The 18,944-nt window shown below is 34.0% G+C and overlaps 3 protein-coding genes and 1 pseudogene across 4 annotated transcripts; 2 read left to right on the plus strand and 2 right to left on the minus strand.

The window, feature by feature from the left end:
* Positions 1-1,700: 1,700 nt before the first annotated feature.
* Positions 1,701-6,289, plus strand: LOC108457385 (cyclin-dependent kinase inhibitor 5-like). 2 transcript variants are annotated; one of them, XR_008270881.1, is made up of 4 exons: positions 1,716-2,505; positions 4,889-5,092; positions 5,216-5,350; positions 5,861-6,289. XR_008270881.1 is itself a non-coding variant. In XM_017756414.2 (3 exons), the coding sequence occupies exons 1-3, from the start codon at positions 2,003-2,005 to the stop codon at positions 5,283-5,285; spliced, it is 777 nt and encodes a 258-aa protein (XP_017611903.1). In that variant the 5' UTR covers positions 1,701-2,002; the 3' UTR covers positions 5,286-5,686. The 2 variants fall into 2 exon arrangements, 1 of the variants encoding a protein (XP_017611903.1); XM_017756414.2 differs by lacking the exon at positions 5,861-6,289 and having other exon boundaries at positions 1,701-2,505; positions 5,216-5,686.
* On the minus strand, positions 6,097-8,124 carry LOC108457386 (cytochrome b5-like). Its single transcript, XM_017756415.2, has 3 exons — positions 7,761-8,124; positions 6,659-6,725; positions 6,097-6,522 (listed from the first exon to the last, which is right to left on the minus strand). Exons 1-3 carry the CDS (start codon positions 7,845-7,847, stop codon positions 6,272-6,274), a joined length of 405 nt encoding a protein of 134 aa, XP_017611904.1. The 5' UTR covers positions 7,848-8,124; the 3' UTR covers positions 6,097-6,271.
* A 1,325-nt stretch (positions 8,125-9,449) lies between these two features.
* LOC108456436 (cytochrome b5-like) lies at positions 9,450-10,519 on the minus strand (annotated as a pseudogene).
* Positions 10,520-12,110: 1,591 nt separating this feature from the next.
* On the plus strand, positions 12,111-18,681 carry LOC108456764 (26S proteasome non-ATPase regulatory subunit 1 homolog A-like). The gene is made up of 13 exons (XM_017755418.2): positions 12,111-12,688; positions 13,331-13,400; positions 13,819-13,924; positions 14,132-14,243; positions 14,320-14,488; positions 14,671-15,146; positions 15,256-15,391; positions 15,474-15,722; positions 15,942-16,162; positions 16,249-16,507; positions 16,666-16,898; positions 17,003-17,519; positions 17,819-18,681. Exons 1-13 carry the CDS (start codon positions 12,534-12,536, stop codon positions 18,143-18,145), a joined length of 3,030 nt encoding a protein of 1,009 aa, XP_017610907.1. The 5' UTR covers positions 12,111-12,533; the 3' UTR covers positions 18,146-18,681.
* The last annotated feature ends 263 nt before the right edge of the window (positions 18,682-18,944 follow it).

The following is an 18,944-nucleotide window of genomic DNA, read 5'->3' on the forward strand; positions in this document are numbered from 1 at the left end:
ATAAACAAACTTATTATATCTTGAATTGAACTTGGAACTTAAAAACAAATATTCGATCGAGCTCGAGTTGAACATCGAACTCCAAATTTCGAATCAAGTTTAAAATTGACAATATTCAAACTCGACTCACCTCAATTACACCCTAGTTATTTACCTTCACCATAAATCATATTTCTTATAAAATACCTAAATATCTATAAATCAAATGCTTTGACCTAAATTCCTTCATCTTCGTAACTTAATAATAAATTTAACCATTCATATTATTATATTTTAAATAAATAGTTAAAATCATAAAAATAAAATATTTGAAATATTTTAATGTAATTTAATATAAAATATTTAATTTCAAAATATAATTTAAGAAATAATTATATTAAAACTATTATTAAATTAAATATGATTATTTTTTAAAATTATATTTAATAATTATTATATTAAAAGATGATTAATTAATTAATTAATTATTATTAAATTATTTTTAATAATAATTCTATTAAAATTTAATAACAATAACAATAATTGTCCACCTAACAAAAATTCTACTAAGGGTACTCTGGTCATTTCAATTTTTTCCTTATGCTGTTATAACTCTATTTTATTACAACGAGCCAAACATAGCTTTAGATTAAGCTTACACATACTAGTACTATGTCAGAGAGTTGTTATTTTTCAAATGTATAGGCTTATCTATCTTATAATTTAGTTTGATGGGTTTTGTTTTAAGCTACATTAATACGACAAAGGCTTTAGCCTTAATTGATAGAATATTATGACACATTGACAATCAGATTTGTCACAACTCAAGTACGATATATCTAAAGTGATTGCAAGCAACTATCACGATAAGAAAATTAACCTCAATGGTCTAAAAAGGTAGGTGGCCAAAATCGGTAAAATAATCAAGCATCCACCAAACCGGCGAGGATGATAAAATTATCCCTAAAATTATTTGCAAAAGTAAGACTACATGCATAAATAATATTAAATAACGTATTAAAAGAGCAAACAAAAACTTTAAAAAATGAAGACTTTATTAAGCAATGAAAAACAAACAAAAAAAGAAAAAACTATATAAAGCATAAACATATGAAGAAATCGATGAAGAGTCACCTACTTTTTAAGAGAAAGTGTTGGTGGTCGATGGAATTTTAGTAACAACAAGCACTATCATTTATCTATGGTGAAGACCATAAAAATACTCACAAAATAAATTTATATATGAAAAAAACGCATATGAAGTGAATCCAAGAGAAAAAGAAAAAAAAACAAAGTTGGTAGTAGGGAGGAAAAAGAAGACTAACACCGTCGTTGACAAAACGAAGAAGTAAACCACTTGTAGAAAAAAAATTATAGTTTAACCTGAAGTGTAAGATTTTATATTTTTAAAGTCGTAAATTTATCATTAAGCTAATATGAGTAACTTTGAGATGAATTTATTTTTTCTTTTATATTTTATTAAATTTTTCATTAAAACTTTTTAAATAATGGTAACTAAGTAATTTTGAATAATGTCAAGGTTAACATATAAATTAATTAAATAAAATTTAAAATACTTAGTTTTTAATTAAAATCAAATATAAATTTTGAGTAAAAGAAGTGAAATATAGTACTTTAATAATTAATCCAGATTTCATTATTTCGTAATTGAAATAAAAGTGTATAAGAATGGTGTACAGATCTCAAGAGAGTTTTACGAGAAAATTTTAAAATGGTATATTATTTCTAGGGTTCGCATATTCTCCGCTATGTTACAAAATGTAAAATATCACGAGATATTGAAAAGGGCAGTGGAGCAGTAAATACTCGTAGCCACCTGAAAATCTCCCCGTCCACACTTTTTTTTTTAATTAAAAAAACACTATTTTTATTTATTTATTTATTTATTTCTTCTCTCTCTCATATGAGAGCTTGAGCCTTGAGCCTTAAGCTTTAAGCTTCTTTCTTCGAAAACCAAAACCCAAAACCCTTGAAACAAAATTTCAAACCCCAAAAATCCCAAATGGGTAAGTACATTAGGAAGGCCAAAACGGCAGGGGAGGTTGCCGTAATGGAGCTTTCCCAGGCTTCTCTCGGGGTTCGGACCAGGGCCAAAACCCTCGCCCTTCAACGCCTACAGAAATCCTCCACTTCTTCTCCGCCTACGGTTGTTTCGGCTCCGGCTACAGGAGACGGCTCGTTTCTCCAGCTGCGGAGTCGACGGTTAGAGAAACCGCCGCTTGTGGTGCACCACCATGTTTCGAAGAGGCACAAGCAGCAGCAACAGGGGAGTAAGAAGGATAGCTGTGTGCAGAATCCTAACCCTAATTCGTATTCTAGGGTTCGACCGTGTGGCGGTTCGAATTCGGAAAAGAAAAAAGGTGAAGACATTGTGCAAGAAGATAATGGAAATGATAATAGTATTAACTACGGCAATCTTAACAATAATCATAATGAAAGCAATGATTTTGGTGGTGTTGAAGCTTCTTTTGGAGAAAATATTTTGGACATGGAAGCTAGAGAGAGGTTGGTTTTGTTTTTCTTTTTTCATCTTTATTTTTTTTTTATTCCATTGGAAGTTCGGGTTATTGTTATTTATTGCTTATTCTTATTAGTGAAAAACTATTCTGGGTGTTTGATGCTTTAATTGGGGAAAAATACAATTTTTTATATGAAAAACACTGTTTATTTATTTATCTCTTTTAGAACCCAGAAAAGTAGAAACTTTTACTTCAGCTGAGTTCTTGAGTTTTGTAGTTTTAGGGATTTTAAATTATTTGGACATTTATTTCATCTATTTTTGTTATACCATGCATTTTTTTTCACTTAGCATGTATTTGGGTATGCTGGGCAGAGTGGAAAAGTGAAAGAATAGAAAGAAAAGAAAAGTAGAAAAATGAAAAGAAAATTAATTCTAAATGTGGTTGATATGAATGAGAAGTGATGAAAAACAAAATACAATGTATGATTTTTTTTCATGCTCGTGAATAAAATGACTTATCCTAATTTGTAATGATTAAGTAGAGTAATAAGACGCAAGGGATGCAAGTTAAGTATATAAAATTATATATATTTTTTAAATTTTAAATTTTAAATTTTTCTCATTTTTCTATTCATTGATAGTAAGGAAAATATCATTTTCTATTTCCTCCCAAGCCAATTAATTAAAAGAAAAATATTTCTATCTTATGCAACTTTTTATTTCTTAATTTTTATCCTTTTACTTTTCTTTACACCTTATCAAGCAAAACCATCTTGAACAAAATATACATACACATTCTGTCAAAAAATATATTTACACATATGTTTGTGTATATAAACCTTTTTTTCCTGTTGAGCTTCTGCTGTAATAAAATATCTGTTGACTAATGGGATTTCTTTTCACTTCCATTTTCACATTATTTCCATATTTCTTATTTGATTGAAGAAAGAGTAATTCACCCTTAAAATAGAGTTCCTCTATGGGTTTTATTGAGTTATTCCAACTTCTTTTTGTTTATTAGGTTTGATTTAACTCTGATAAATGATGAAAAATCATCTCTTAGCTTTGGTTTCTATTTTATTTTATGTTTTCTTTCTAATGCCTTTTTGCTAGGAAAGGTGTAGAAATTATTTTTATGACATAAGGAGTAGTGTTTTTTATTTGTCTGAAGATGTTACAATTTTATCTCTTAATCTACCCTTGCCGAGAAATTAAATCAGTCTGCTTATGTCCTTTTGTTGCTTCACAAGCTAAAGTTAGCTATTATTGATTCTTACAGTTTTTAACTACTTCTGAATTTTACTGTCTGATTTTGATGGAAGTAGACCTGACAACTTGAGTATCCATCTGTGTTCATTCGTTTTTCTCATGATGTGGTCATGTTTAAATTATTTTATATTTTTATAAAATTTGATACATAAATAATTTGTATTATATACAATATGCAATATTTCTGTTTTCATGTTATAATTATGTTATTTGCTTGTATCATGGCATAATATAGCAAGTAGCCGTATTATGGCAGATATCCTTGTTTCTGAAATAGAACTGTCATTACCAGCTTTTCCTTGTCATTCATCACTTCTTCTCTGTTAATATAATTGATTTCTGCCCTCCTCTCTTTTTTTTTTTTCATTTAAACTTAGAATGTGTTTAAAACTTGGGTTTGTCTAATTATGTGGCTATATATGTAAAAATATGAATATATTTTCCGTTGTTAGGTATGTTAGGCATATATGCTGCTACATGATTCTAATGGAAAGAAACAAACCATGTTGTTTTGCATGTGGTGGATGCCTGATTTTTTTAAGATAAAAATTTACGTAAAGACATTTTTCTGTTTGTTTCCTTTTTTTTCTTGGGGATTAATATGCTAATTGAGCTTTTACACCTTTGGAAGATACAGTTCTAAGTTACATTTATTTCCATGCTTTGAGCATAGGATTCTGACACGAGGATTATGGTTGTTAATCTGATTGTTCTTAGATTTGAATAACCAGAATGTCACTCTTTGCTTCATATTGTCCGAGTTGTTTTATTTTGCTTCTTTTTTTTCTCGTCTTTTTACTATATGCTTGGTTAAGCTGAATTGCAATGATAGATTTTATCTCATATCAGTTGTAGTCAGACCCCTTCCATATATTTTTTTATTCTTTTCATTGCAAACCCTTTTTGCTTAAAAGTTGACGCAAAGAACCTCTTATGTCTATTGTACACTAAGGAAGTCTTAAACATTTTGAGCTTTATTCTTCAAATGATTGATATGGTGTGCTTCTCCATGCAATGTTGTTCTTCTTTTTCTTGAAAGGGGGGGGGGGGGTGTGCTTTGGGGCGAATATTTAATCTTTTTAAACTGGCTTTGTAGAATTGAGTGTTTGCCTGTAGATTTTACTTTTGATTTACTTATAGTTAATTGTTTTTATGCAGGGGCACTAGGGAATCAACTCCTTGCAGCTTGATAAGGGACTCGGAGAGTATAAGAACCCCAGGTTCTGCTACTAGGCCTACCAACTCAGCAGATACTAACCAGAGAGTACAGAATTCAACGCAGCGACATACACCAACATCACATGAAATGGATGAGTTCTTTTCTCTCACAGAAGAAGACCAGCAAAGACAATTCATTGAGAAGTATACTATATCTCTTTCACCCTGTTTCTCACTTTTGTGATTGTTTGAATTTTTTGCACAACTCTTTCTTGTATCACTATATTGTGGTTATGATCTGATAAAAGATGTGGGGGTTATTTGCAGGTACAACTTCGATCCAGTGAAAGATAAGCCACTTCCCGGGCGTTATCAATGGGAGAAAATGGACCCCTAAACGACCATTAACATTCCATCAGGACCCATATTTCCTGCTAGAATCTCAGTTGATCTTAAAATTAGGTATTTTCAGCTAGCAGGATTTAGTACTAGTTGTAAAGTTGTAAAGGCTGACGGTGTTAGTTCCATGTTCCATCTCCCTTATTTTACTTGTAAAAAAAAGTAGGACCGTTGAAGAAATGTGTCGACTAACTGTTTGTAACAAAACAACGGTAACGATTTACACATACACAAAAAAATACGAATCGAATCCTTTGTTTAACAGATCATCTGAGAAGGGAAGGGAATGAGGGTGTAAGTTAGAGTTTAGGAACTTTAGGGTCTGTTGATTTGTTAGAGTTTCGTCCTTGTTTGTTTATACTTGTACTGATGGAACTTTGAAACACTCTTTGGACTAAACATGATCCCTTTCTTTTTATCTCCATGCGAGACACTGATAACTTTGGCCATTTAATGAACTCGATGATGATGATGCAGCCCGTGACTATGAGCAGAATTGCTGTTGTTTTATCGAGTCATAACTGACTGCTTCCATTAAACCTCTCATGTATAAAATGGTTGATGGTATTTCAGGTACTGGCCGGGATAAGCTTTTCTTATTGGTAATGCATTGGAAGGTTCTTGTATTTCATTATCATGTCCGTTCTGCACTTCTAATTTTGTTTCTTGGGAGAATAGTCAACTTAAACAGGCTAAAGATGCTCAAAAATAGAGGACAGAGATTATTACATGATACAATGGGGTATGTTTTAATCTTTTTCTTATTTGCTATGCTCTATTGTGAGCATCAATATTTTCAGCTTTATGGATTGTTCATACTCAAAACAGAATGGACTTCAATTATTGTATTTAAAATCAGGGTTACAAAAATGCAGGTCCTTAAAATTATACAACCAAACTTAGATTATTTGAGCCTTTTCATAGAAGATAAGCATAAATGAAACCCAAGTTTTTTCCGTCATTGTAACACAATCTCGACTCTTTTTAAGACGATTTGGTGTAGTGATGAATACCAACGGCTAAACACAATATGGCAAGGGGAACTAAGAACTGAAGGAGCTTGATGATGAACTCGGATGTCTTGTCTTGATTATAGTGTGGCTGGTTCGGGGGTTTATATGTCGTCTTCTTGGGGATAGTTGAGATGTCGATCTCTCCGACATAGTATTGATCCATCATGTCTCGTGCACTATCACTGTGTCCAACATCCTCAAAATCATCTGTGGCATCCTTCCCTGTAACATATACAGGCAGTAAAACCATATCAAGCTCTTTGCACAATACTACATTGCTCCGACACGTCATCCAAGTATCATAGGCAGTATACATAATGATAACGAAAGTTGGATGAAAATAGACCAAAGTTTGTACCTGTTGCTGATAATAACACTTCGTCGCCACCAGGATGGTCTTCCAAAAATTTTGTCACATCGTAAACCTGTTGCACGAATGAGACTGACACTAACTTGAATAAATCGTGCTTTTCAAACATGTTGTGAAATCTATTACTATAGACACGAAGTACGGAAGTTTGTCCTTTGGATTGAACTCATCTTTGATTGCAGCAGATAAGGGTCTTGTTTTCTTTCAAAGACACTAAAACCCGAGGTCAAGTTTTACAACATAGGTGCATATACAGAGAAGAGCTTTTGGTTTTGCTGAGATCATAATTGCATAATCAACACCACAAGAGGCATGAGGAAAAGCCCTACCCCGAGACACCTAGGTTCAAAGTTACCCTCTTCTTAGTTTGGTTCTAGAGGCTATCCGGAACGAACCCTTTATGACCCCTATATTGATGGTAACAGCAAATGTCTAACCATGGAACTAAACGACCATAAGTTGTCTATCCACAAAGCTATGTTTACTTAGACTCGGTGTGTGATGGATATGGATATGTATCTGACATGGGTATGGTTAGTTTTTCTAAGTTTTTCCATGAAGGATACTTGAAGGTCATATCTTTGTATTCGTGTGTGAGACACAAGTGTCGGATACAGATACCCCATGAAAAATGAAGCATCGAGCAACATAGTTGAAAAGTTCTCGAACCTTGATGTTCTCACATACAGAGGGATACTGATAATCTTAAATCCTGGGTATACTAAAATTCTCAAACTAGGCACTACCACAACTCGTTAAGCACAACAGCATAAGGCCTTGCATCATGGCTTAGATGATGATGGGCGTGTGTCGAATACAGATTTTAACTAGAACAGCTTAGTTCAATTGCAATGTAAACAATTCAAATCCCACATCGATTAGGAGATTAAACTCCCACATTCAAAAAGCTGCTCCTAATGGGTTTCATGGGATCACTAAAAAAGGCCAAGAAAATTTTAAAATGAAATTAAAAAATGAAAGCTTGAAAAAGTTGAAAAATACCAAACGCCAACATGCAAAATCCTTTAATTTGACATTAAAACAAACACATTAAGCCATTGTAATGAAAAACAGGGAGAGAAAAAAAGACCTTGCCGTTGATGATGAGCCAACAATCTTTGGGGGTGTTGTGCTCAGAGACTTGAGCCAAAGTGAACAACTTTCCATCACCAACCATTTTTCCTTTTGCTTCTTTTTGGGTTTAACTTTAACCCCTCTTTCTCTCTCAATATCTCAGGTTTGTATAAGCAAGAGCAAATATACATGTAATAAAGGAGTGAAAAATACTGGGAAAGAGGGATCTGAGAGAGAAAAAGTGGGCAGTTTTTTAAATATTTATTGAAGCAGTTAAATTTCTGTGGGCTAACCAACTAATCCATAGGCTTTTCCGTTGGTTGAATTTCAGTAGTGACCTGTTAATAATAAATGTGGGAGAAACAAATAGGGCAGGACAAGTCATATCTGCAATAATTTGCTAATGAAACTGACGCATATTTATTGTGGTTGGATTTCTTTCCTTTTTTTCTTTAACTCCCATTTTAAGTAATCACAAAATAAAATTAAATTGTACAAATAAATAAATAATAGAAAATGATTAAAATTAAATTTCTAAATGCGTAATTGCACATAATAAAACTAAATATTCATACGCTTGTAATTATACATGATGAATTTCATTGAAAATGTGATGTGGAGTTAGATACTAAAGTTTTAGATTTAAATTTTATCATTTGTATATGAAAAAGAAATTATATCAAGAGTGCTTTATATTAAATATCTATAAATAATATTATATAATTTTAAATAATATCCTATATAAAATAAACATGCTTATAAATATAATAATATGAAATTTTATCAAAAAACATAATAGAATTTAATTTCTACCAATTGAAGTTCACTTTTTCTTTATGTAAATTGATACTTCTATGTTCTTAATAACTCATTCAAAATGGTATATTTCACAATTTGTTAAGCATAAAAATATTTTACATAAATATAGACAGAACAATCGTTAATTCTGCTATCAAAACTTCCAACATTAACATTTTTATATAATAAACAAATTTATTAATATCTTTTAATTAAAGATAAAATTCAAAATAACATTAATCGAGTTAATTGAGCATGTCTTTCATTCAAAATATAATTCAATAAAATCCAACATTTTTAAGTAGTTTTAAGGATTTGTATGAAAATAAATGAATATAATCTTTTTTTAAATGTGTACAATTGAAAAAAATGGTAACGATTTTCACATATACAAAAGATATGAATCGAAGTAACGGATCTTATGAGAAGGGAAAGGAATGAGGGTGTAGGTTAGAGTTTAGGAACTTTAGGGTCTCCCTGTTTGTTTATACTTGTACTGATGGAACTTTGAAACACTCTTTGGACTAAACATGATCCTTTCTTCTTATCTCCATGCGAGAAACTGATAACTTTGGCCATTTCATGAACTCGATGATGATGATGATGATGCAGCTCGTGAATATGAGCAGTAACGATGTTTCATCGAGTCATGACTGACTGCTTCCATTAAACCTCTCATGTATAAAATGGTTGATGGTATTTCAGGTACTGGTGGGGATAAGCTTTTCTTATCATGTCCATTCTGCACTTTTTAACTTTGTTTCTTGGGAGAATTGTCAATTTAAACAAGTTAAAGATGCTCAAAAATGGAGGACAGATATTATTACATGATACAAAGGGGTGTGTTTTAATCTTTTTCTTATTTGCTATGCTCTATTGTAAGCATCAATATTTTCAGCTTTATGGATTGTTCATACTCAAAACAGAATGGACTTCAAATATTGTCTTTAAAATCAGGGTTACAAAAATGCAGGTCCATAAAATTATACAACCAAATTTAAGATTATTTGAGCCTTTTCATAGAAGATAAGCATAAATGAAACCCGAGTTTTCTCCAGACTTTTTAAGACGATTTGGTGTAGAGATGAATACCGACTGCTAAACACAAGATGGCAAGGGGAACTAAGAACTGATAGGAGCTTGATGATGAACTCGGACTACTTGTATTGATTACTGTTCGGGGGTTTATATGTCGTCTTCGTAGGGATGGTTGAGATGTCGATCTCTCCGACTTAGTATTGCTCCAGCATGTCTCGTGCGCTATCACTGTGTCCAACATCCTCAAAATCATCAGTGGCATCCTTCCCTGTAACATATACAGTCAGTAAAACCATATCAAGCTCTTTGCACAATACTACGTTGCTCCGACACGTCATCCAAGTATCGTAGGCAGTATACATAATGATAGCGAAAGTTGGATGAAAATAGACCCCAAGTTTGTACCTGTTGCTGATAACAACACTTCGTCGCCACCAGGATGGTCTTTCAAATACTTTGTCACATCGTAAACCTGTTGCACGAATGAGGCCGACACTAATATGAATAAATCATGCTCTTCAAACATATTGTGAAATCTATTACTATAGACAAAAGTATGGAAGTTTGTCACTTTGGATTGAACTCATCTTTGATTGCAGCAGATAAGGGTCTTGTTTTCTTTACACAGGTGCATATACAGAGAAGAGCTTTTGGTTTTGGAGATCATAATTGCATAATCAAACACATTAAGCTATCATAATGAAAAACAGGGAGAGAAAAAAAGACCTTGTCATTGATGATGAGCCAACAATCTTTGGGGGTGTTGTGCTCAGAGACTTGAGCCAAAGTGAACACCTTTCCATCACCACGCATTTTTCTTTTTGCTTCTTTTTCGGTTCAACTTTAACCCCTCTTTCTCTCTCAATATCGCAGGTTTATAAGCAAGAGCAAATATATATGTAATAAAGGAGTGAAAAATACTGGGAAAGTGAGATTTGAGAGAGAACAAGTGGGCAGTTTTTAGTAGTGACCTGGTAATAATAAATGTGGGAGAAACAAACAGGGCAGGACAAGTCATATTTGCAATAATTTGCTAATGAAACCGACGCATTTTATTGTGGTTGGATTTTTTTCTTTTTTAACTTTCATGTGATTAATTACAAAATTAAATTAAATTCTACAAATAAAGGAAGAATCGAAAATAATTAGGAATTAAATTTTCAAATGTGGAATTGAGCAAGATTAGAGATTCAAATGTGTGTAATTGTACTGATGAGTTTCATTGAAGATGTAGTGTCGAGTTAGATACCGAAAATTTAAATTTAAATAGTATTTTTGTATGAAAAATTATATTAAGAGTGTTTTACGATAAATATCTATGAATGATATTATATAATTTTAAATAATTTTTATATAAAAATAAATATGCAATTTTAAATAAAAACATAATAGAATTTTGATGTCTACCATTGAAAGTTTGGTGCTTCAATATTTTTAATAACTCGATATATTTCACAAATTCTTGAGCATAAAACTTTTTATATGGATATATATATCCAACAACTACGACCAAAAACTTCGACATTAATATTTCTTTATAATAAATAAATTTATTAATACAAAACTTAAAGTAACATTAATCAAGTAATTGAACATGATATCTTTCGTTTAAAACATAATTCAATATTTTTAGTAGATTTTAAGAATTTCTTAAGACACTTAAAAAGCTTGGATGGGTTTTTTATTAATGGCAAAATTTAAAGATTAATACTTTTCCAATCATGAAGCAAATTAATGATTGGAGTGATTAAGATTCAACATTATTTTCTATATCTTGCAATGCATTTTGTTTCATCAACGATTGTCCACTGCAACATAAAAAATATTCTAGGTCACATTATGTTTATTATTCTTAACATTAACGTGAATAAAAAAAAGAAGAGAAAACAACGTTTAACTAAATATTGTCTGTGTTATATAGTCGTTAAGGCTCATTAATAATGTCTTTTGTTAAAAGATTAGTAATCTTTAATTCAGTTAATGTGATGAATTATCATTTTGTTCTTTTTACCACTTACATTATTTTTAGTCAAAAAAAATAATAACTAAATCATCGCAATACAGAATTAAGAAACCCTAATATAAAAAAAAAAAACTCTTCTACTATACTTTGTTTAAGATTGTCTCAAAGCAATAAATAAGTTGATTTTGCACTCCATACTTGTGTTGTATTTATACCATATCGTACCGGCGGAAGATAAGAATAATTAAGTTGATTTTACAATCCTCAAATTTACCAAAAAAGGGAACAAGATTAGCGTTGTTTATTGGAAACAAGCAAAACAAATAATTAACCCCTTTCGACTTGAACAGCTTTTTATTTGTATTAAGTGGGAGTATCTGTTATAGAATGTATGACTTGTTCAACAATAAAAATATTGTTTTCAAAATGTTTATACTCAATTTTTATGGTGAGATTTTTCTGTCTATTCTTATGGAAAACATTTGTTATGCTGAAAATATAAGCAAAAATAACTGTCAAGCACAACATTTGATTGCCAAAATCCTCGTCCAATATGCCAAGCTTGTTAGACTGACAACTGGCCATTGTGTAAAAAGACTTAATTTACAAAGGACTTAATTGTGTAAAAAGAAAAACTTCCGAGGCTAATGTTTAAAACTTAAAAGTTGCAAAAATCGATTTCTTTTCCTTCAAGACAAGTGTGTATTCTTATTTCCCTCTTCGATCAGATTCGGGGGCAAAAAGTTGCTCCAAAAATTTCCAGTTTTTCCTTCCTAAACCTAAGCGAGTATTTTCCATTGCTTTCTTTCTCCGTCATCGCTTCATCCTCGGCGTTCGCCTCCGAATCGTAGCCGGCTCTCTTCTACTGACGAGATACGAAAGCTAGACTCTCCATTTTACCCCTTCTTTTTATTCTTTTATTGGCGAAACCCCTCCAAAAAAAAAAAACAAAAAAACTTAGGGTTTTTTTTATTTTGTGGAAGGATAAAAATGGCGGCTGCTGCGGCGACGATTGTTAGTTCAGCTGGAGGGTTGCTGGCGATGCTTAACGAGAGCCACCCTCAGTTAAAATATCATGCCCTTTCTAATTTGATTAGCTTCGTTGACCAATTTTGGCCTGAGATCTCCACCAGCGTTCCTATCATGTAAGTCTCGAGTTTTTTTCTGCGGTGTTTTTCTTTGTTTAGCTAGGGTTTAGGCTTTGGTTGTTTTGATCTGATTGTTAGGTGGGAAAATTGAATGAACAGAAGTGAAGAAAGTTCTTTTTGATGTTTTGATTTAGTTACTCTAGAAAAGACCGAAATTTAGTTTGAATTTAGTAAGTTAGGTTTGTAAAATTCAATTTTTGATTGAGCTTGGTTTGGTTTTCTTGTTCGTGGAGATTTGGCATGTTTAATTTTTTTGGTTTAGCTGGAAAAGGTGAAATTTGGATTAAACTAAATTGTGGCCTTTCTGGGCATTTAGTTATCCATTGCTTTAGTCAAGCTATATGTTCTGCATAAGTAAGTTCAAATTAGGAAGAGTTGAATGCAACTATTTTGCAATGTGGGTAATAGTTTGATCACTTAGGACATTGAACTTTTGAGTGAATACAAACAATGGGGAAAATGATTTTTGAAAATTTCCACTGGATTATGAGTCATTTGTTCACTTTATTTGGAAAATTCCATTCATTGTTTTGTAGAAGTTATGTAGCCTGCATTCTGCAATGGGAGTGTTTCTGGTTCAAAATAGTGCACTTCATGAGTTTTGGATGTGAATACTGATCATATTCCCGTGTTTTTCAGAGAAAGCTTGTATGAAGATGAGGAATTTGGCCAGCATCAGAGACAACTTGCTGCTTTGCTTGTCTCGAAGGTATTTGTCTTGTCTATCTGTCTGTATGCATGTTCATGTTGGTGACCAAATGCTTGTAGTAGCATGATTTCTGGAAATTAAACCACTTGGGTTCTTCTAGTAAAGGGGAAAAATCTGCACTCCTTGATTTGCATCCTTTTCTTTTCCTGGACAAGTTTTCCTACTCAATGTTGCTGATTTTGCAAATATTAGTGACCCCCAAAAAATGTTCCACTTCTGTAAACTAACAGAAAAAAGTGGTATAATGTTAACATATAATTGTCAAAACAATGCTGCCGTTATATTTGTGGAACATTATTAGCATTGCTTTTAAATTTGTAGATGAGAAGTAATAGAAGTCGATGCTTTCTCTCTTATTTTTTTATTTGATTTTGACTTTGTTGACTTTTCACATAACGTATATTCTAATTTTCTTCAGGTCTTCTATTACTTGGGTGAACTCAATGATTCATTGTCTTATGCTCTTGGAGCCGGTCCCCTTTTTGATGTTTCCGAGGATTCTGATTTTGTTCATACTCTTCTTTGTAAGAACTTCGATTCATTTGCTATATCTTGTGATCACTAACAGCAGGTTGATTAATTGAAATTTGTTAGTATGTTGGTTGTGGTTGTATTTCACTGCATTTTATTTATCAGGCTAGTCTCAACATTCATTTAGTGTTTATTATATTTATTTCATTTGTTTTAATTTGGGTATTCCAAGCAGCTGATTTTTATGCTCTTAATTTTAGCCAAGGCAATAGATGAGTATGTCAGCCTTCGGTCAAAGGCAGCAGAATCAAGTAATGAAGCAGCAATGGTTGACCCTAGGTTGGAGGCAATTGTAGAGAGAATGCTGGAAAAGTATGTAGAGCTTTCTTTCTTATTCGATGACATATTGTGGAGTTAGTTTTGCTGTCTTACTATTTTTTTCATTTAGGTGTATCATGGATGGAAAATACCAACAAGCCATGGGAATTGCAATTGAGTGCCGGAGACTGGATAAACTTGAGGAAGCAATAACAAGGAGTGACAATGTTCATGGGACCTTAGCGTATTCCATTAATGTCTCTCATTCGTTTGTGTATCGCCGAGAATATCGACAAGAGGTAAGAAGTTTAGTAGTTCATAAAACATCTGTAGTTTGTATAAATTGCATAGCCACCTTTTTCTTTTGACAATATTATTAGAACAATTAATATTGCCTTATTAGTTGCTCTTTTCTTGGAATTTGGTGCAACCTAGCAAATTCTGCAAGATCCTTAATGCCTGTATTCCTTGATTCATGCAGGTGCTTCGGCTTCTTGTTAAAGTTTATGAAAAGCTTCCTTCTCCCGATTATTTGAGCATTTGTCAGTGCCTCATGTTCTTGGATGAACCTGAAGGTGTTGCAAACATATTGGAGAGACTTCTTCGTTCTGAAAATAAGGAGGATGCTCTTTTGGCTTTCCAAATTGCGTTTGATCTTGTGGAGAATGAGCACCAGGCTTTTCTCTTGAATGTAAGAGATCGCCTTTCAGCTCTCAAATCTCTGCCTTCAGAATCTGTACAGCCAGGCTACAGTGATCCTGCTACTGCTCAAAATGAAAATTCTACTGCTCCAGAGGATGTTCAGATGACAGATGAATCTTCTGCTGTTACAAAAAGTGTTCATGAGGTAGATCCTAAAGAAGTTATGTATGCTGAGAGGCTGACAAAAATCAAAGGAATTTTGTCTGGAGAGACATCCATACAATTGACTCTGCAGTTCTTGTTCAGTTATAACAAGTGAGGCATCAATGTTTTTTGTGCTATCTTCCAGTGGACTAAATTATCACGTTTCTTTTTGATATTTACATTACAATCTATTGAATAGTTTGCATTTGTCTTGTTTTAGATCTGATCTACTGATTTTGAAGACAATAAAGCAATCTGTTGAAATGAGGAATAGCGTTTGTCATAGTGCCACAATCTACGCTAATGCGATAATGCATGCTGGAACAACTGTTGATACTTTCCTGAGGGACAATTTGGTAAGGCTTTTATCTGGCTGCATCTTTTCTTTCACTCTTTGTATGTATTGGGTGTACTTAACCTTGAGGCTCTGATCATCAGGACTGGCTGAGTAGAGCCACCAATTGGGCTAAATTCAGTGCAACTGCTGGGCTTGGTGTTATTCACAGAGGACATCTGCAGCAGGGGAGGTCTCTGATGGCTCCCTACCTGCCCCAAGGTGGGGCTGGTGGTGGTGGGAGTCCATTCTCTGAAGGTGGGGCTTTATACGCTTTAGGTCTCATTCATGCCAACCATGGTGAGGGCATTAAGCAATTCCTTCGTGAAAGCTTACGCGGCACGAATGTTGAGGTATATGATTCTCGTGGTCTCTAATAGCTTCTCTTTTTATTACCCATAGATCTTTAAGTAAAGAGAAAATTTTAAGTGCCAACTTTCCATCTACTCACAAGAGTACATGCTTGTCAATTTATTAAGCTCGATCCCATTGTAGTTGGACTGTCCAGTTGTTGGACAAAAAATAGCATTACCCTTGAGTAAGTCTGAAGTCAATATGGGGTACTTATGCAGGTTATCCAACATGGTGCATGCTTAGGTCTTGGTTTGGCAGCTCTGGGGACTGCTGACGAAGAAATATACGATGACATCAAAACTGTGCTTTATACTGACAGTGCTGTCGCTGGTGAAGCTGCTGGCATCAGTATGGGCTTGCTTATGGTTGGAACTGCAAGTGAGAAGGCAAGCGAGATGCTTGCTTATGCACATGAAACACAACATGAGAAAATTATCAGGTAAGGTTAGACTTTTGTGCTCTTGGTATTGAGTTGGATTTTATTGTGTTACGGTCTTTACATGTGTTGTTCCCATACGCTCTCAGGGGTTTAGCATTAGGGATAGCTCTTACAGTTTATGGAAGGGAAGAAGAAGCAGATACATTAATTGAGCAGATGACTCGGGATCAAGATCCTATACTACGTTATGGTGGTATGTATGCACTAGCATTGGCCTATAGGGGAACTGCTAACAACAAGGCCATTCGTCAGCTGCTGCACTTCGCTGTATCAGATGTGAGTGATGATGTTAGGAGAACTGCTGTTTTAGCTCTGGGGTTTGTCCTTTACTCGGAGCCAGACCAGGTATGTGCTGCTTTACCTCATTTGTGTTGGTGTGGTGTGATCGAAATTTGTTTCTCCTTTTACCCCATGTTTTTCTAACTCTAGTGTATCTTTGCAATTTGTCATTGGGCTATAAGAATTTCTAAAGATCTCGCTGTTTTGCATGTTTAATTCTGCAGACTCCTCGAATTGTCTCCTTACTATCTGAATCATACAACCCACATGTTAGATATGGTGCGGCACTTGCAGTGGGCATTTCATGTGCTGGCACAGGATTGAGTGAGGCGATATCATTGCTAGAACCCTTAACATCAGATGTTGTTGATTTTGTTCGCCAAGGTGCCCTCATTGCAATGGCTATGGTCATGGTCCAGACCAATGAAGCCAGTGATTCTCGTGTCGGAACATTCAGGCATGCTGTTATTCTATCTTGTTATTTTTCTTTCTTCCTTCTCGATGTGCAACTATTGTACGTATATGTGCGTTATCTGACTTCTTTTCATCTCCTTAATCTAGGCGACAATTAGAAAAGATAATTCTTGATAAACATGAAGACACAATGAGCAAGATGGGAGCAATCCTAGCCTCTGGGATCCTTGATGCTGGTGGGAGGAATGTAACCATAAGATTGCTTTCCAAGACAAAGCATGACAAAGTCACCGCAGTTGTTGGTCTTGCAGTTTTTAGCCAATTTTGGTATTGGTATCCTCTCATTTATTTTGTAAGCTTGTCATTTTCACCTACGGCTTTTATTGGACTGAACTACGACCTGAAGGTTCCAAAATTTGAGTTCTTATCACATGCAAAACCTTCGCTTTTTGAGTATCCAAAACCAACTACTGTGCCCACCACCACATCTGCTGTTAAACTTCCAACTGCTGTCCTATCAACTTCGGCTAAGGCTAAAGCTAGGGCTAAGAAAGAGGCAGAACAGAAGGCAAATGCTGAGAAATCAACTGGAGCAGAGTCTTCTGCTGCTGCTAATACTGGAAAAGGGAAATCATCTAGTGAGAAGGATGGAGAAGCCATGCAGGTAAGATTTGTGAAGTTATCCTTAATTCTGTGGCTATATCTATACTATAGTGGACTGGCCGTCATTTCAGTTACTTGGGGATTTAATTTATAGTTTCAGAAGATTAGGATTTACTGTAACTCGTAATTAGATTCTGTTGCAGTTGGACCTAAATTTCGTTACAACTCTAAGAACAAGGGATGAAATATCAAGTGCATTGTTGCTAATATTATGATGCTAGTTTGATATCAGACCAGGTGACAGTAAACCGAAACTTCTGTATGCTAACCTTCTGTCATTGATTCTTTAATATTGGACAGGTTGATAGCCCTCCAGAGAAGAAATCCGACCCTGAGCCATCATTTGAGATTTTGACCAACCCAGCAAGAGTGGTTCCTGCTCAGGAGAAGTTCATCAAGTTTTTAGAAGACAGTCGATATGTGCCTGTGAAGTTGGCACCATCTGGATTCGTTCTTCTCAGAGACCTGTGCCCTAATGAACCGGAGGTGCTCTCTCTAACAGATGCACCCACATCCACGGCATCCCCGGCTGGTGGATCAACAGCAGCTGCAGGACAACAGAGTTCATCAGCCATGGCCGTTGATGATGAACCTCAGCCGCCTCAGCCATTCGAGTACTCATCCTGATTTTACCCAATCCTGAAACTGAAACAGGGCCAAGAATACTTTTATACTTGAGCAGTGCCTTTTGACATTACAGCTGTTCAACCTAGAGTGAAACTAGAACTGATGCTCGATTCCTATCCTCAACTTAGGGAGATTCTGAGTTTAGATTACATCATTCTTAATTCCACGAGGATATGTTTTAGATGGGTTAGGGTTGAACTTAATTTCCCTTTTTAGGCATGAGTGTGCGTTTTAAAGGATGTTGGTCCAATTGTTGATTGTTCCCTTTTTATCGTGTGTTTTTATTCCTCTGGAAAGATAGTTGTATACATTTATACATGTTCAACCGTTATTCCCTTTTCAAGGTTTGGTTTCAGCAATCATTTTAGGGTTTAGGTGCAAAAACCTAAGATTTGCTCCCTCGGCAACGATGTCTGGTTTTATTATTTGCATGGTCGTTGAAACCGAATCCTGGGTCATGTTGGTCTGAACTGAGATTAAATTGGTTGGACCATCAATAGTTATGATTGGAATAAAAATAAAGAAGGTTAAATCAATTGAATTTGATTTTATAATTTTTTAATATATAAAATTTTCATTTTTATAAACTTTTAATTACTTGTTTAACTGAATGTAGATGAGTGGATTGGTTTGGTTTTAAAACCATAATCATTTGTGCTTAAATTGGAATTGGGTTTTCTAATTATAAAATAATATATATTATAAATAAAACAGTCTAATTAGGTTCCCTAAGTTTTCGATAGCGTTAAAATATTTGAAATTCGACTTTCAGCTTTTTTGATTTGATTGGACTATTTCG

This window comes from Gossypium arboreum, chromosome 9 (genome assembly GCF_025698485.1).
Source record: "Gossypium arboreum isolate Shixiya-1 chromosome 9, ASM2569848v2, whole genome shotgun sequence".
Taxonomy (NCBI): Eukaryota; Viridiplantae; Streptophyta; class Magnoliopsida; order Malvales; family Malvaceae; genus Gossypium; species Gossypium arboreum.

Bases quoted from the DNA above. Each gene is read 5' to 3' on its own strand.
- LOC108457385 (XM_017756414.2), top strand. From the start codon at position 2,003: ATGGGTAAGTACATTAGGAAGGCCAAAACGGCAGGGGAGGTTGCCGTA. The intron at 2,506-4,888 runs GTTGGTTTTGTT...GTTTTTATGCAG, and splicing joins GACATGGAAGCTAGAGAGAG to GGGCACTAGGGAATCAACTC. The intron at 5,093-5,215 runs GTATACTATATC...GGTTATTTGCAG, and splicing joins CAAAGACAATTCATTGAGAA to GTACAACTTCGATCCAGTGA.
- LOC108457386 (XM_017756415.2), bottom strand. From the start codon at position 7,847: ATGGTTGGTGATGGAAAGTTGTTCACTTTGGCTCAAGTCTCTGAGCAC. The intron at 6,726-7,760 runs GTCTTTTTTTCT...TTCGTGCAACAG, and splicing joins GGCTCATCATCAACGGCAAG to GTTTACGATGTGACAAAATT. The intron at 6,523-6,658 runs GTACAAACTTTG...TATATGTTACAG, and splicing joins AGTGTTATTATCAGCAACAG to GGAAGGATGCCACAGATGAT.
- LOC108456764 (XM_017755418.2), top strand. From the start codon at position 12,534: ATGGCGGCTGCTGCGGCGACGATTGTTAGTTCAGCTGGAGGGTTGCTG. The intron at 14,489-14,670 runs GTAAGAAGTTTA...TGATTCATGCAG, and splicing joins GCCGAGAATATCGACAAGAG to GTGCTTCGGCTTCTTGTTAA. The intron at 17,520-17,818 runs GTAAGATTTGTG...AATATTGGACAG, and splicing joins AGGATGGAGAAGCCATGCAG to GTTGATAGCCCTCCAGAGAA.